Source organism: Bombus flavifrons, chromosome 5, assembly GCF_040668555.2.
Source record: "Bombus flavifrons isolate JBK064 chromosome 5, iyBomFlav1_principal, whole genome shotgun sequence".
In the NCBI taxonomy this organism is placed as follows: Eukaryota; Metazoa; Arthropoda; class Insecta; order Hymenoptera; family Apidae; genus Bombus; species Bombus flavifrons.
The window spans coordinates 17,531,143-17,546,009 of NC_138446.1; the positions used below are offsets into that span (position 1 = coordinate 17,531,143).

The window sequence follows — 14,867 nt, forward strand, 5'->3', positions numbered from 1 at the left end:
ACCGACGATCATCGTATTCGTGGCACATTGTTCGATTGGTGGCCACCGTGACGACTGCTCGCTTTAGTATTATACGTACGTTGCTTTGTTATCCCTGTAACGATCATCCGATGTTGCTTTCGTTTCGGTCGCGTCATTTCCTTTGAAATCCTTCGCCTGTCCTGTTTCCGCACCGTTCGAGAAACACGATTCGATCCGTTCGGTCGAGTCTTCCTTCGAACCAGCTGATCATCGTACTTCAAGGTGTACCGTGTCTCTTAGTGTCTTCTACGTGTCGTAACACGTAGCTTCGTTTCCTTGTCCCTGATCGCGTACACCTGCCTCGTCCGACTCGACGAACGGACATTAACTCTGACGTAGTTGCCAAGCTCGAAGCTAATCGATCGATCTTCATCGCTTCCGCGTTCGCGGTTAGATCGATGCGCCTCCCGACGTGGAAGATTCACGCGCAAACCCTAAGACGCCTGGGGGCGTCCACGTCACCGGACCACCGTCCAGGGTCCCACTTTGGCTAGCACCAGTCGTCTTCGTCGCTGTCAGAGTGTCTCGATCTGTAACGATCCGACGATAATTAACTTGCGACCTTTTGTCCTCGACGCGATGTTTTTTAACGCGATCTTGTCCCCAGTTTGGCTATCGAAAATTCACGTTTTATTTCCTCGTTTAATTCTACGGTCGATGGCTACTTTTTGCTTTAAATGTTTTATTCCACGACTCGATTCTCTGATATGGCGGATTTCTTACATGGAATTCGCGGAATTGGGCCACTGGGAACAGCTATCGCGCGACAACGCGACTCGATGTTTCGTACAACGTCTAGCGTAACTCGAACAACTCGAAGAAAATCGAAGAAACGCTCACCTGGGTGTCCTTTGCTTAGCCTGCGGCTGAGGCTTGTACCCGTTTGGTACAGGACTGGGCAAGAGACGGCCGCCGCGGCCCATTGCCACCGCCTGCTCGAAGCTCAACGGACAGTGGCTTGGTTGCATCGGTGGCAAATGCTGTCCTGGTGGCGGATGCTGCATGCCAGCTGGGAGCGTCACGTGCATGTGCGAGCCGTGAGTCGGCGAAGCGTTCAACTTGGGGAAATTGATGTTCGCCGGTTTCAGTTGCAGAGTCGAAGGTTTGTTGGGCGTTGGAGGCAGTAGACGACCCTGTCCTCGTCTGGTTACTAACACCGGATAACTGTGCTGATGGGGATGATGCCGATGATAGTGCTGGTGGGAATGAGCAGGCTGGCGACCACCGATCGGACTCGGACTTCTCGATCGTTGTTCCAAGCTTGTCGTCCCGTAATGCCGGCCTCGATCGATGTGGTGAATGGGACTCGGCGTCCTCGCTGGACTGGTCGAAGCGCTCCACGGACCTGACGAATATAGTCGTTAGCGTTTGCGTTCCGAGTCTCTCTACGCGACCACTATCTTCTACCTGTCCTAGGAGATCATTCGATGAAACGGGATTGTTCGAGGACTATCGGAGGGAGTATGGTCGTAGCCGAGGGAACGAACGTTGTTCGCGCGTCTAGGAGGATACCGGCATCGATACTCTATAGATATCGAGTCGTTTATAGCAACGGTGGAATTCGACTAGAGTCGGAGTCGGTCTAGCTGTTCGTTAACAGAGTGCCACATCGGACAACATGCCGCATGCTGAACTCTCTAGCTCCACCAAAGATTCTAGGGACCGCGGTGCGTGCAGTTATACTATATAGCTAAGTACAAACAACCAACGAGCGTCTAATCAACGATGTTTCTAGATGGGAGGGACAGTGTGCAAGTGTTGTCAGTGTGCAAGAGTGCTCGATATCGAAAGCCTGTGTTATCCATTTCGTGCAGTGCGGTGTCTCGAACGAATCGGAAGGAATCGCGAGTAAGTAATCAAGGAATACAAGAAAGACAGAATGATGTATCAGATAGTAGTCGACGAAGAACGGTCGAGAAGAACCGATTTCTTTGGAATTTTTACGTTTCGAATTTTCGAAACGTTCTCGACGTATCCGATCGTAAAGGAGAGTTTGGAAATCACAACGAGGAAAAGTATGATCGTTCGTATTCGAGTGTCTGTTTTGTGCGATACTGTGTCGATTGCGTACTAATCTGTATCTGTTTGTTGTATCGGTGAACGATGTGGCTGGAAAATGTACAACCGTGAAAGCCAAAAGATAATCGGTGAAAGTAACGATGATAATGACGATAATAATATAACGATAACAACGATGACGACGATGAAGATGACGATGATGCTGATGATATATCGATAATGATAATGATAATAATAATAATAATAAGGGTAATAATAAGAATAATGATAATAATAATGACGATGATGATAATAATAATAATGAGATTGCTTTGGAACAGGGAATGAAACGGAGTTGCGAAAGAAATTACCATCGTCGTAATAGTCGCAGTGGTCGTAATAGTCTTTGTAGGCGCATAACAGAACAAAACGAAGAAACATATTACATCGAGTGACACAGAGCTTCTGCCTCTTGCGAGTAAACCATTTATAGCGACATTCATATTTTTTCTAAATCGTAACTACGAATCTCTCGTCCGTTCCACGGTGCCAGCATCGAACAGAGATCGGAGCGAGTTCGTTCGAGACTTTTACGATCGTTTTGAAATACGATCCGTGTACGAGAAACGTTCGCAAAAGAGATTCGTAGGTTGGATTTCGTAAAAAGGACTTATCGTTGCACCGTGTTTTCTTCGACGAAATTATCATTGCTGTCTTGTACCTCGGATCCTGTGCCGATGATTGTACTGTGTCGGATGGGGATGATGCGTGTGTCTCTGAATCTCGACGACGTTGCTAACCGTGTCGCTAAACCCTGGTCCTTCGTGGTAATAATGACCATGATGATCGTATCCAGGTCGGCCTGGCGAGTGTCTCCTGAAAAAATGACGAATTAATTTCATATTCGCACCGTGTGTATCATCCTCCTGTCGACAATAAGCATCAGGACACCTGTTCGTATTTTACACGAATTCGATGCTTTCCACTAATCTCATTTTCCAGTTACTTGCGTCTTGTTATTACCTTAAACTGGGTGAACGCGATGGATGTCTAACCGGTTGCACGGGTGGATGAAGTCTTCTGCCGGCGTGGGTAAGACTCTCGAGACTACCGGCACGCGAGTCGCTAACTACAACGTCCTGAAGCTCCATCTAAACGAACAGACTCGTCGATTAGAGGACCGCCCCGAGAAACGGAATAAATCAGGAGTTTAAGGAGAGTCGGGGTGCCGCCGATTCTTTGCCTTCGTTACTAACGATTCGCGACTCGAACAAAACGTCTTTTTCCGAATCGAGACGCCTTTTGCCTCCGGAACGCGAATCTCCGCGCGAGCTTCCCAAACGAAACGCAAAGAGCAACGAGCGTAAATCGAGAGTATTCGCGCGCCACTCTCCGCGCGTATACACGCGACGCGCATCGATCAAGATACCGGATGGAAATTCGCGCTGAGATTCTCGTCTTCTTCTCGTTTGTCTGATTTTGTCTCGAGAAACTGTCTCGACGATTTCGAACATGAGAAGAACAGTCAGCGAGGAGGAGCAGAGAAGTCGATATACAGGCACATGTACGCGCGTGTAGAAGCATGCGAGATAAAAGTTTCGGGCATGCACATGCTTTGCTGATTTAGTTTCGTTCGGAGCGGTTTAGGTGAGAGAAGAAGAGAAACCAGTTAGTCGTGTTTGCACTACCGTTGCGACGAGCCGTCGCTCGTCTCACGGATGCTTCTTACTTACCGGCGCACGGATATACATGGAATTATAACGAACAACGAGACACACGGAGAACGAGGCAATCGTTGACGAATACACGAGTGCTTCGTTACTCTCGAGTGTAATCTCAAGGCTGAAAGCAGCTAGGGATAAGGGTGGGGTTTCTCTAAACATTCGCGTTGAACTTTCGCTAAAGAATTTCGCTTCGTTTCTTCCTCGTATTTACACGCGTGCTGAGGCGAAGGCCGTTCAACATCGATTCGTAAATCGATCTTGATCTCTGCCCAGTCACATTGCCCAGCATATGCTTTCTCAGCCGTGTTTCGGACAACGTTTTCGCTAACCTCGCGAACGCCAGTCTATCTACTACAATACGATCTAGTCGTCTAAGATCTATCCCGATCTAAGGGTGTCCTCGAGTCCGTCTATAAGGAATTTCTTTGGTTATTCACGAACTAGACTAAGGGAGCTGCTTCTTCGTCTAATCTTCGGTAAATAAGAGATCGCTCGCGACTTACTACCACATCGTTCAAACTAATTCCACGAAACAAACGATATATCCCGCTCTAACGATAATCGATCTAAGTCTAATAAAGCGTAACGTCACACACCGAGAGATCTATGTACAATCGGTCGGTTCGATCTAGAAACGACAACAACGTGAAAAGTATCTGTACATCCGGATCGAAGCGAAGTGTCCTCGATCTACCGCGATCTAGACACGTGTCCCGAGATGAAGTAGAACCAAGCGCACAGCAAGTGGAAATCCCTTAGCTCGCGAGCCTGATAAACCCAACGAGCTAAGTCGATTCGTTCTGTATCGCAACCGATCGAGGCAGATTTCGTGGGAATCGAGATTCATTCGAAATCGAGGAGGATTTTAATTGAATCGAGCCGAGAGACCTTGTGATAACGGATCGAGGAGCGAGGTGCGTAGGTATTCTGGTGTTGATAGTACGAGGGTGGTCGGTGAGCATGATGATGATGGTGATGGTGATGGTGGTGGTGGTGGTGGTGATGGTCATAGTATAGATCATTGTCGGTATCGTAGTATTGGTCGTGATGGTGATGGTGGTAGTAGTAGTTTTGATCCTGCTGGGAGGGCACCTCAGCCAGCAATGGCTCTAGCTCGGGGGCGCGATCCTCGTCAATAACTACGGGTACAACCCCAGACCCACCCCCTCCCTGGCTACTCTCTCCGCTGCTGCCTAGTATATCGTACTGGTGGGACATCTTCCAGTTCACCTTTTTATTTCTGAAATCAAACCGAAAGAGAACAAGAAAATCGTCGTCACGATTACAAATATTCCTTTCTACTTCGTTCTTCGTTTTGACACAAATCGAATTTCCCTCCAACGTATTATTTCCAACGTATCGTAGTTTCTCTGTACTGGCATTTCAAGTTCTCGCAAGTTTTCGTTCTTACGGAGCGAGAAATACGGTCTGTCGCAAAACGAAGTCGATAACCGATTCGGATTAAAACGGAGACCAAGTACCTGATGCTACGTTGACGTCTACTGTGCTCGTCGTCTTCCTCCATGTGCTCCTTGCGTTGATCGAGCTTCGTTTCCGGCGTCGGCCGTACCACGTGTTCGAGGCTGTTCGCCCTACTTCCGGCTGCGTGATTATTTCCGGTATGATTTACCGCCGTCACGTCCAGTATGCAGTTGAATAAGGCCGATTGCTAAAGTCGAACGTGCGAAACCACACCGACTATCAGAGTTGATCGATATTTCTTTTATGTATGTGTTTTTATATTTTTACTTTGTCGTTTTATCGATCGTCGTTTACAGACGTTTCGATCTTCGAGCCAACTCGTATTATCGTACAGTATGTACAGGCACATACAGGCTTTCTTTCGTTCTCCTCGCTTTACCTTTTTTCTTTTTTTTTTTTTCTTTTTTTTGTTTTATCTCTCTAATGCGTGCTTTCGAGTTAGAAGGAAAAAAAGAACGATTAAGATAGAGCACGAGTTGTAGCAACGAAACGGCAGTAGAGAAATTTTCGCCAAAAAACAAAGGCCATGCTAGAAAGAGTATTACGTGATATGGTGCACTTGAGAGTGTCGCTAAGAAAAAGATTTTTTCCTCCAACGGCAAGAAAGTACACGTTTCTGTTTTTTCTTTTTTTTTTTCTTTTTCGTTTACTTTTTTTCTATTTGCTTTTTGAGATGCGTGTGCAGAGAATTGCAAAAAATGTCGAGCATCGAAAGAAATTGTAGTAAAAGTGGTAACTGTAATCTGTGACGGTGGATCACTCTGGCAAAGCCTGTATATGTTTCTCAAAAGCTAGATTCTTACGTACGTATATCGATTATTTTTCTTATTTACTTGTCGAGTGTTTACAAGTGAGCGTAAAGAACTATATGCAAACGAAGACATTTAATTACTCGTCACGGTTACGGTACTGTAGAAATGCAAACGTTAGTAGGCATGCAACGTAATAAGCGAATCGTTCATATTCCTCGATATTGGATGGACGCGCGCAATATTCCCTAGTCCCCTATAATTCTTCGAGCAAATCAATTTCTAAATTGGTCGCAGAGGAAGATGCACGATTGGCGAATATTTTCTTCGACATATCGATACATACATATGCGAACAGGTCGTGGACAAACACAGTACACAAGCCAACCATAGCGAACAGAACTACTTTGGGGGTACTAGACTAACTCTATTCGTTTATCGTATACGTACACATAAACTGGACGCGGGTGTACATTTTACTCGAATTACCAACATGCCTACGTACGCCATATTTGGCTAGGTTTCATCTACCGTCGATTATCTTCGTTCAAATACTCCGAATACGATAGGACAGAATTTTTTAACTGTTCAAATACTTGGTCTACAAATATTTAGATACTTTAAATACGACGAAAAGCGCATCCTCGCGGAGGCCCTTTTCCCCTCGATGATCGAGAAGCAACGCGAATATTCGCCGTACTTCGAACCATCGTACCTCGTACGATACGTTCTTACGTGGTTCCGGCGAACGATCGTGGTTGCATCGCGAAAAAAAAAACATTTGGTTGTTCACAGCATCGTTCGTTTCGAGCAAAAAAAAAACAACAGGCCGTCACCGAATTTTCCGTAGAAAAACTTGAAATCTAGCTAGTTAAAAAACAGTATGGTAGTCGTAGTCGTGTTGTATGCGTGTAACCGAGTAACGGGATGCTGAATTGTGTGTCGTTGTTGTAAAACCGTGTGAGAAAGTAAGCCATCGGAAGAGAATCAGCAAGGCAACGAGTCTAAGGAAATTGTAGATTCTCTAAGAGTAATCACTACGCTACGTCGTTAGTGAGAGTAACAGGTAGATAAGAAAGAAAATAATATACAGTTTGATACATATAACGAGAAAATCTAACTCGATGAACGCACCTCGATTCGATCTTTCGTTTTCTCCGGAACACAGTCCCGGAGAATCTGGTTCGAATCGAGAGTGAATTCCTCAATATTTTGTCTAAGAGCTGCTGTAGGGGGGGGGGCGAGAATGAGAGAATAGAAAGGAAAAGAAGTAAGAAGAAAAGGTACAATCAGAGCTGTAGCAAAGTTTCGTAACAAGGATACATCGTTTTGAAAAAATTCCAAAAGAAACAACTTTCAATGCTTGATCTAAGATCGACTATGTCGGACACCAACTATCAAATACATTTGGGCTTGGAGAACTATCGCTCTAAGAGATGAAATCGGAGATTGGTGATCGCTAATTGAGACCTAATTAATGGAATGATACTCGAGGCAAAAGGCGAGCTATGTTCGAGGATCAAATCTCTCCGGTGTGTTTCTATAGGAGGTTCCACGTACTAGGTAATTTACTTACACACAGCTATATCGTGTTCTCGGGGCAAAGAGCCGATTCACGTGGGAACAACGTGCGAACGATCGCCCACGTGACATCGACACCACCACTAGAAAACTCAAAACGTCGCAATTCTATGCATCGTCGCGAGTACCTTTCGCAGTACGGTTTTTCGTTAAAAGAAAACCTTCTTTCGTCGAAAGGGCAAAGAAGAGGGAGAGACGAAACGTCGATTAGAAGTTGACGATGCATAGAATCGAACGAATTTAACTAGATTCAAATATTATCCTAGACTAGTTGCTTATCGTTCGAAGAGGAAAAACGTGCCATTAAAGAAAGGAAATTCTTTTAAAAGGAAAGACTAAAAAATATCTAAAAGTTCTATATAGTGTAAACTCGACAGATGCTCTAGTAATTACTTCCACTAATATATTAAGTGCCTAAGAAAGAAGAAAAGTTCGCTCGTGTGATTGTGATTCTATGTAGAACGCAACCGCCGTTGATTTCATCCTTTTCAATTTTCTGCTTTTTCTTTTCGCAAAGTTCGAATTGCCGATAGCGTGTGCGGCGGCGATTATACGGTATTCGCATCAATTGCCGTTGCGTTATCCTCTATCGATCTGTGATTCAGTGACAGTCGAACAGTTAAGGAAAGAACAAAGGTCTACGATGTGAAAGGAAAGTAACTCTAACGAAAATGTACATGTGTAATAAATGTCATAGTGTGTGCACGCGTCTGTATCGTGGATCTGTGTCGATACATAGAAAGAAACGTACAAGATTAAGAAAAGGGCAGAGATACAACCGCCGATTCGTAAATTAAGAAAAGAAAAAAAAAAAAAAAAACGAAAAGAAGAAAAAGAAGAATTATACTTTTATCAAGGATCGAAATCGATCGATCAAGTATACTTTGTAATATGTACAAAGGATACGGTACACGATAGGCTACTGTGTCTCTGCAGGAGATAGCGATTGAAATATAAAAGGAACGTATTGTTAATGTTATTATGTACAAGAAAGGTAGATCATTCGCTGCAAAGTTTTCGCCGTTACTTTCCTTCTGTATGCACTGTCGATTAAAACGTATCCGTTTCGAATTTTCGTTAAAACGTTTCGACGATCCACCTTGCAACGAACGACGAAACACGTGAACGATCGTATTGGTGAAACGTAATGTAACTCTGTACAAAGAAAAAATAAAACGGAAAGACCGTATTAAGATGATAAGATAAGTAAGAGAAAAAGTAAGTACTACCGCCTGGGCTGCAGGACTTTGCCCGGCATTATCGTTATCGATAAGATCGTTATCGTTCTGGAAAACAAAGAGAAAAGACACAAAGAGATGATTGATAGCTGCGTGAACATCCTCTTGTCTGGGTATATAATAACTACATAAACATAATACAGTATCTGTGATTAATATCCAGTTTTCGTAAATTACTCCTACGCTAATGTCACAATAATAACGATAATCATAATCATAATCATAACCATAACAGTAATAATAATAAAGATAATAGTAACGATAACAATAAGAGCAACAACATAATTCTATTTATCGATAATTCGAAGGTTCAAACCTCGTTGTCGTACTCTCTTTCTATGACTTTTCAATGGAAACACGTATAAATTCAACACACAGATTCTTTTCTAATATTCTAATCGTAACTCATTCAAGACTTATATCGTCCTAATTTTCTATGTGTAAACCGTATTTGCGTCGATACGCCGTACGCTACGTAGCATCGACCGAAATAAATTTCGGATCGTCGTCGTATCGTTACGGCCGTCGAATTTATCGATCTTCCCAATAATTAACGAGTAGTAGCGATCGACGTATCGACTCTAGATAATCTACGTTTAGTCATTTGCATGAAATTTGAATCGTGACGTTCAGGAAGGGTGACACATCGAACTGCTTCTACACATATTGACTCGGCTAATTCAACTTAACAGACAGAAATTGAACGTCTTCCTTGTTCGTAATATTCGACTAACGATAAATTATGCCGATTCGTTATCCCAGCGAGACCGTTCGAAGTTATCCAGACAACGACATTTCCGTTTATCGACATCTCCGTTCGTTTTATTCGTCGTAGAACGGCTACGCCGGGATAAAGAGTTCAGCCAAAAATTTCGAATATTCTTTACTCGTTAGAATGTTTGAGAAATTCTCAGCACTACTGAGCACACATTAATATAGCGTGAGAATGTTGGGAAACAGGAAGAAAGCTTAGAATCGCGTCCATATTTCCAAAGGCATCTTGATATTTCCGATGAAAATCGTTCTCGAGGTAATCACGATCGTCTTATCCGTTCGTTTCGGGGAATTTTCGAGTCTCCGCGATACTAAGCTTTCGTGGGCAATCAAGAAGCTACTTGGAATCTTGGAAATTCTCTATTCGAAACGTGATTTTCACACCGTCCATGTGAAATCCTACCACGAAGAAGCCAACGACAAACATCCATTCGAACTCAATCCTCGACTGCATTCCTACGAGGTTCGCCTGGTCGACTCGCTTCGTTCTAACCAAGTTAACCACTTTCATTGGGAAACAGTGCAAATTGACGATCTAACGAGGATCAGCAAGGCGACGAACAAACCACGTGGAAGTGCAACACAGAGGTTCCTTGTTTGAACAGGGAAATATCGCTAGGGACTTCCATTTTCGTACGAGTTACACTCGAACCGTAACCAACGATAAACTCACCTGTCCGGTTGATTCTATCTGACCAAACCTGGTCGTCCTCCAACTTTCGAGTATCAGAAGGCAGACGTATATCTTACCAACGGTCATCTTATCTTTGCCTAATTCTAAAATCAAAAAAATTAAAACGCTCGTTTGTAGAGTATCTCGAACAGCGATACCGTTCCAAGTTCCATAAAATTCTCACCTTCGTTCCTAGGTATCAAAAGGTCCAACATCTTTTTTGCCTGCAGAGGCCAAATGCTTCTGATCGTGTCTCTCAGTTCTTCGTTCGCTTGGTTCCTTTCGGAAGCTAAAAGTGAATACGAATCGTGAAGCAACGTTCCAACGTACAGATCGACCCTAGGTCGGTATCGTTCGGTGATATAAAAGCGATTGCGACGGTTTGCTAAAATTCTGAATACAAATTAACGTCGATCGACTTGGCGAAATTTCAATTTTGCGAATCGCTCAATGACCCAACGCCACACCGACCGTACGTTAAATTCGAAAATAAGGCTTATTAACGCTCGTTAACGAGCTGATAAACACTCACCCCTTCTCACTTTGATATTGAGATTCTCGCGAATCAAGGCGAACAGAGTGGTAGTGAAGTTCACCTTCAAGTCGACGTCCACCGGCATGTTCATCCTGATGAGCTTCTTATAGGCAAGCCTGTTTGGACATTTGTTACCAAACCCCAACGGTGGATCCATGTTCTTCAGCATGTCGTACATCTCGGTGTAATGGATCTTGCCCGTTGCGTTTGGATCGTATTCGGCCCAGATCCGAACGAACTCGTCCAAGTGATGAGCGCCCAGGATCGACGAGTCTCTCGTTAAATAATCGAAATTGTCCATAATGACGGCAACGAAGAGATTCAGCATTAGGAACGAACAGAAGAAGATGAACGAGACGAAGTAGGCGTACGCGATGTTCGAGCCACAGCCACCAGGTTCTTGCTTTCCGGCTTTCACGTCGCACGGACGACCTTTCACGCAGGACAGCATGATATTTGGCCATGCCTCGCCAGTCGCACACCTGATAATATTTCACGTTTCAATCGCTTCTCGCGGATAAATCCTTTTTAACGAGAGATTCCTATCTTCGAATTTTTCGACTTTTACGAAACTTTTGGCACGCGTACAATTTTCAACGATAATTGCTGGCAATATAATAACGATAATTGCTCGCGATAAATATTTTTTTTACGAATTTTTACGAGGTTACTTCGATAAAATTTCGTCAAGATCGGAAATTCGAAGATGACGGCCCCTCTTCGTCAAACCTCTACTACGATTTGAAAGCTATACCCATCGAAAGTTGATAGACATTTGTGCTGTAATCAACGACTTGTGAAATTCATCTTGCTTCCGTTGCTATGTCTTTCTCGTTGGGAGATCGTCGTTGAATGGAAGTCGATAACGGAATTTCAGAATTCGTCGATCGGAACTTGCATGCAAATTACTCAACTCGAAGCATACGATACGTCGTCAACGGGAACTTTTATAAATATTTCCACTTTATCGGTATCAAACTACAAACGTTTAACGTTAGACTCGAGTTATACGAGTGTTTCGATACGTCATATATCGAATCTATCGAATATATCACTGAGAACACGGTTCATGCATAGAACTCTGGTTTCCTCGTAATTAGATGCAACACCAAAAGCGAATACTGGTTTTAGTAACTCAATTCTCTACTCGACTGCTCTACTACAGTGTTAGTTTGAAGTTGTACGAAATAGGCGTAGTTTAGCCTGTTCGTGTTTAGTGTGTTAGTTGATTGAACCGATAGAACGTAAAAGTAATCACCTCGATCCTTATACGCATATCTTTCTTTCTTTCTTATTCTCCGAAACATCGTCCAACGAGAATTAAGTTCCTCGAGAATTCAAGTTCCTCTGACTTTGAAATTTGCGTGTGTTTAAGTTTCAGCGCAGTGCTCTTTTCGCAAACAAACGAAACACCGACGAAAATATAAAACGACAGAAAAGAAAAATAAATACAAAGGAAACGAAACGTAAGTAGCTGGTTTCATTTTTGTATTTCTTTAATCGTAGTTTGTGACGTGTTACTTACCGAAAAAGCAACATCAGACCTTGAATGAAGCTTTGGAAATTGTTGTGCTTGGTAATAGAACTATCAGCATCCAGCGCGATGTTACCGAATACCTGAGTCCGACAGAAAGAAAAAGACCGTGGCCAAAGGGCCAGCACGGTATTAGCAACCAACATTTTTCCTTCCGATCGATTCGATTCGATTTAACTTTAACGCACCGCGAAATTGACACGTTCGTCGTTCGACTGTCGCCGAGTGACCAAGCGATCGTACACGTTGTTTAGTTTCTACGACGATTTCACGTTACGATTAACCAGTGTACATAGCGATAGCGTCGATCTACTCTCTAACAATACGCATCCACCACATTAATTACGATCTACGGTCTTTTTAACTCTCTTCTTCGTCTTGACACCGCGATTCCCTCGAGAAAGAGAGAGAGAGAGAGAGAGAGAGAGAGAGAGAGAGAATGCGTGTGTGTGAGAGAATTTTGTTCACCGACTTTTTTATAAAATTCACTTTTGCAGAGATTCCCTCTCTCTCTCTCTCTCTCTCAAGTATCGCTATAACGTGATCAACTTGAATAAACTAGGGCAAGCATCTCTATGGAACAACTGTCTAGGGGAGATCTAATTGCAGGGTTCGATTACAACAGAGATTGACACGTCGAGCAGCTTACTTTTGTTAAACCTCATGCCAACAGCCCAGTACTCTACCATAATGGTCAGTCGCTACCGATCGTTCGTGTTCTTTGGCTGTTTTCGTTCGTTTAACGGGTTCTATGCGGGTTTTACGCGCTGCTCTTTCGCAGAAACACGGGATTCTTTCACGAGGCAAACCAGATAAACGCGTGACTGATCGGTAGCTTTCTCGTGGACAAAAGTTCACTTTAGCCCAACTTGGAACTTGCTCCGTTTAGCTGCTCGACTCACCGAAAAAGCAACATAAGACCAGCGAAGAAGGACTGAAAGTTGTTGTGATCATCGATCGCTGTTCCTGGATCGTTCGATATATTTCCAAAGACCTGACAACGGAATTTCATGGTCACTAATGGTCCCACTCACGACCGAGTATCGTTTAACATTCTGTTCCTGTAAATAGCATGACTCGCCCTGTTCCCGACCGAGCCGTCTCCGATGTCGACTTTTCGAATTGTCGCGCATTGGAAACTCTCGGTACGACTCGACGGTCGTGTCCGTGATATTAAAGACGGAATTAGAAAACTGCTGACGAGCGTGTAACAAACGTCGAAGGAATTTCTCCGACGGGAACGTACGTACCTGCATACCGATGATCGCGTAGATGAAAAACAACATCGCTATGAGAAGACAAACGTAAGGCAGAGCCTGCAATAAGTTTGGAATTAAATCGATTCGATCAAATAAAAACATTCGACGTCCACTTACTTTGAAGGATTGTACAAAGGTCCAGAGTAAAATTCGTATCGTGTAGCCCTGCCTGAGTAGTTTGATCAGCCTGGCGGCGCGAAACAGTCTCAGGAAGCCGACGTTGATAAAGTTCTCCTGCGGAGGACACAGGAAATTGCACTTAATCCCCAAAGTTGCCGCCTCCTTATCGCGATAAGAGGAAGGCTTCGCGCGTGCAACGTGCACAGTGTCGTTAGCCTGCTTCAAACCCGTTCAAACTCGTTCAAACGCAGTTGGACGCTGCCTTCGACACCGTTTCGATGCGCGAACGAAGCTACGAAGGAATCTGCGGGATCTTACGGCGCTTTCGTTCCGACGTACCTTCCGGGCATCGAAATATTTATTTATCGGAACGTGATTTTAACGCGAGACGTGGTTTCGTTAAAGCGTTAGAATCACGCGGATTGGTGTACGAGAGTGTTCGGTAGGTCGTTCGTTAAACCCATTTGCCGCAGTCGAGCCTCCGTTATCGAGCGACGACTGCACGGTGAAGCAAGATGAAAGATTCGATTCGCGCGTTAATACCGCATCCATATGCCATTCGAGGTTGCTTTGTTCTCGTGTGCTGCTGCCCTGTGTACTCGCGTTGGGTATATGTCGTGTGCGATAGTAAGAAGGATCTCGAGAATGTTTATGCGTTCTATCATTCGTTGTATTATATAATTTATACGTGCAACGAACGAGCAGTCGTGATTGTTCGTCCTTCGGGATAACAAAGAATCGTTCGTACGTGTAATTACGTATTTCGTCTTCGATACATCGATCGAACAAAGTTTCTTAAATGTATAACCGGCGACAACTTACGTCTGTGGGTGTAAATGTGACGAAAGTTATACCTTTTTTTCGCCTAGTTGGCCGCCACTGGGCATACTCGAAAACCGCTCCTAGTACAAAAATACACGATATTGCAAGATTATTGGATCGACCGGACGGTATGCACACTGATCTCTTAATATGCGAATATAGAACAAACTAGCGGAGATTTACATGTATGTATGTATGTATGTATGTATGTACGTATGTATGTATGTATGTACGTATGTATGTATGCATGTTTGTGTATATGTATATATGTATAAATATATATATATATACATATAGATATAAACGAAGCTTAGTCTGGCGGCCACTGAGACTGACACTTGTAACAACTGTCGTTTA

The 14,867-nt window shown here is 43.8% G+C and overlaps 1 protein-coding gene across 29 annotated transcripts in view; it reads right to left on the reverse strand.

Moving 5' to 3' along the window:
* Nucleotides 1-280: 280 nt before the first annotated feature.
* The window catches only part of cac (calcium voltage-gated channel subunit cacophony), a 108,792-nt gene continuing 94,205 nt past the window's right edge, over nt 281-14,867 (reverse strand). For 9 of the 29 annotated variants that reach the window (XM_069113397.1, XM_069113389.1, XM_069113391.1 and 6 more), the window contains 15 exons: nt 14,543-14,590; nt 13,686-13,802; nt 13,560-13,625; nt 12,301-12,392; nt 10,773-11,257; nt 10,425-10,529; nt 10,241-10,344; nt 8,785-8,841; nt 5,225-5,412; nt 4,632-4,983; nt 3,043-3,170; nt 2,741-2,895; nt 2,391-2,423; nt 862-1,366; nt 281-551 (listed from right to left, as the gene is read on the reverse strand). In XM_069113397.1, the coding sequence (XP_068969498.1) occupies nt 512-551; nt 862-1,366; nt 2,391-2,423; nt 2,741-2,895; nt 3,043-3,170; nt 4,632-4,983; nt 5,225-5,412; nt 8,785-8,841; nt 10,241-10,344; nt 10,425-10,529; nt 10,773-11,257; nt 12,301-12,392; nt 13,560-13,625; nt 13,686-13,802; nt 14,543-14,590 (2,475 nt within the window). In that variant the 3' untranslated portion in view covers nt 281-511. Of the gene's footprint in view, nt 552-861; nt 1,367-2,390; nt 2,424-2,701; nt 2,896-3,042; nt 3,171-4,631; nt 4,984-5,224; nt 5,413-8,784; nt 8,842-10,240; nt 10,345-10,424; nt 10,530-10,772; nt 11,258-12,300; nt 12,393-13,211; nt 13,304-13,559; nt 13,626-13,685; nt 13,803-14,542; nt 14,591-14,867 lie in introns of those variants that run through there. The other 20 variants (XM_069113394.1, XM_069113398.1, XM_069113393.1 and 17 more) reach the window with 18 other exon arrangements.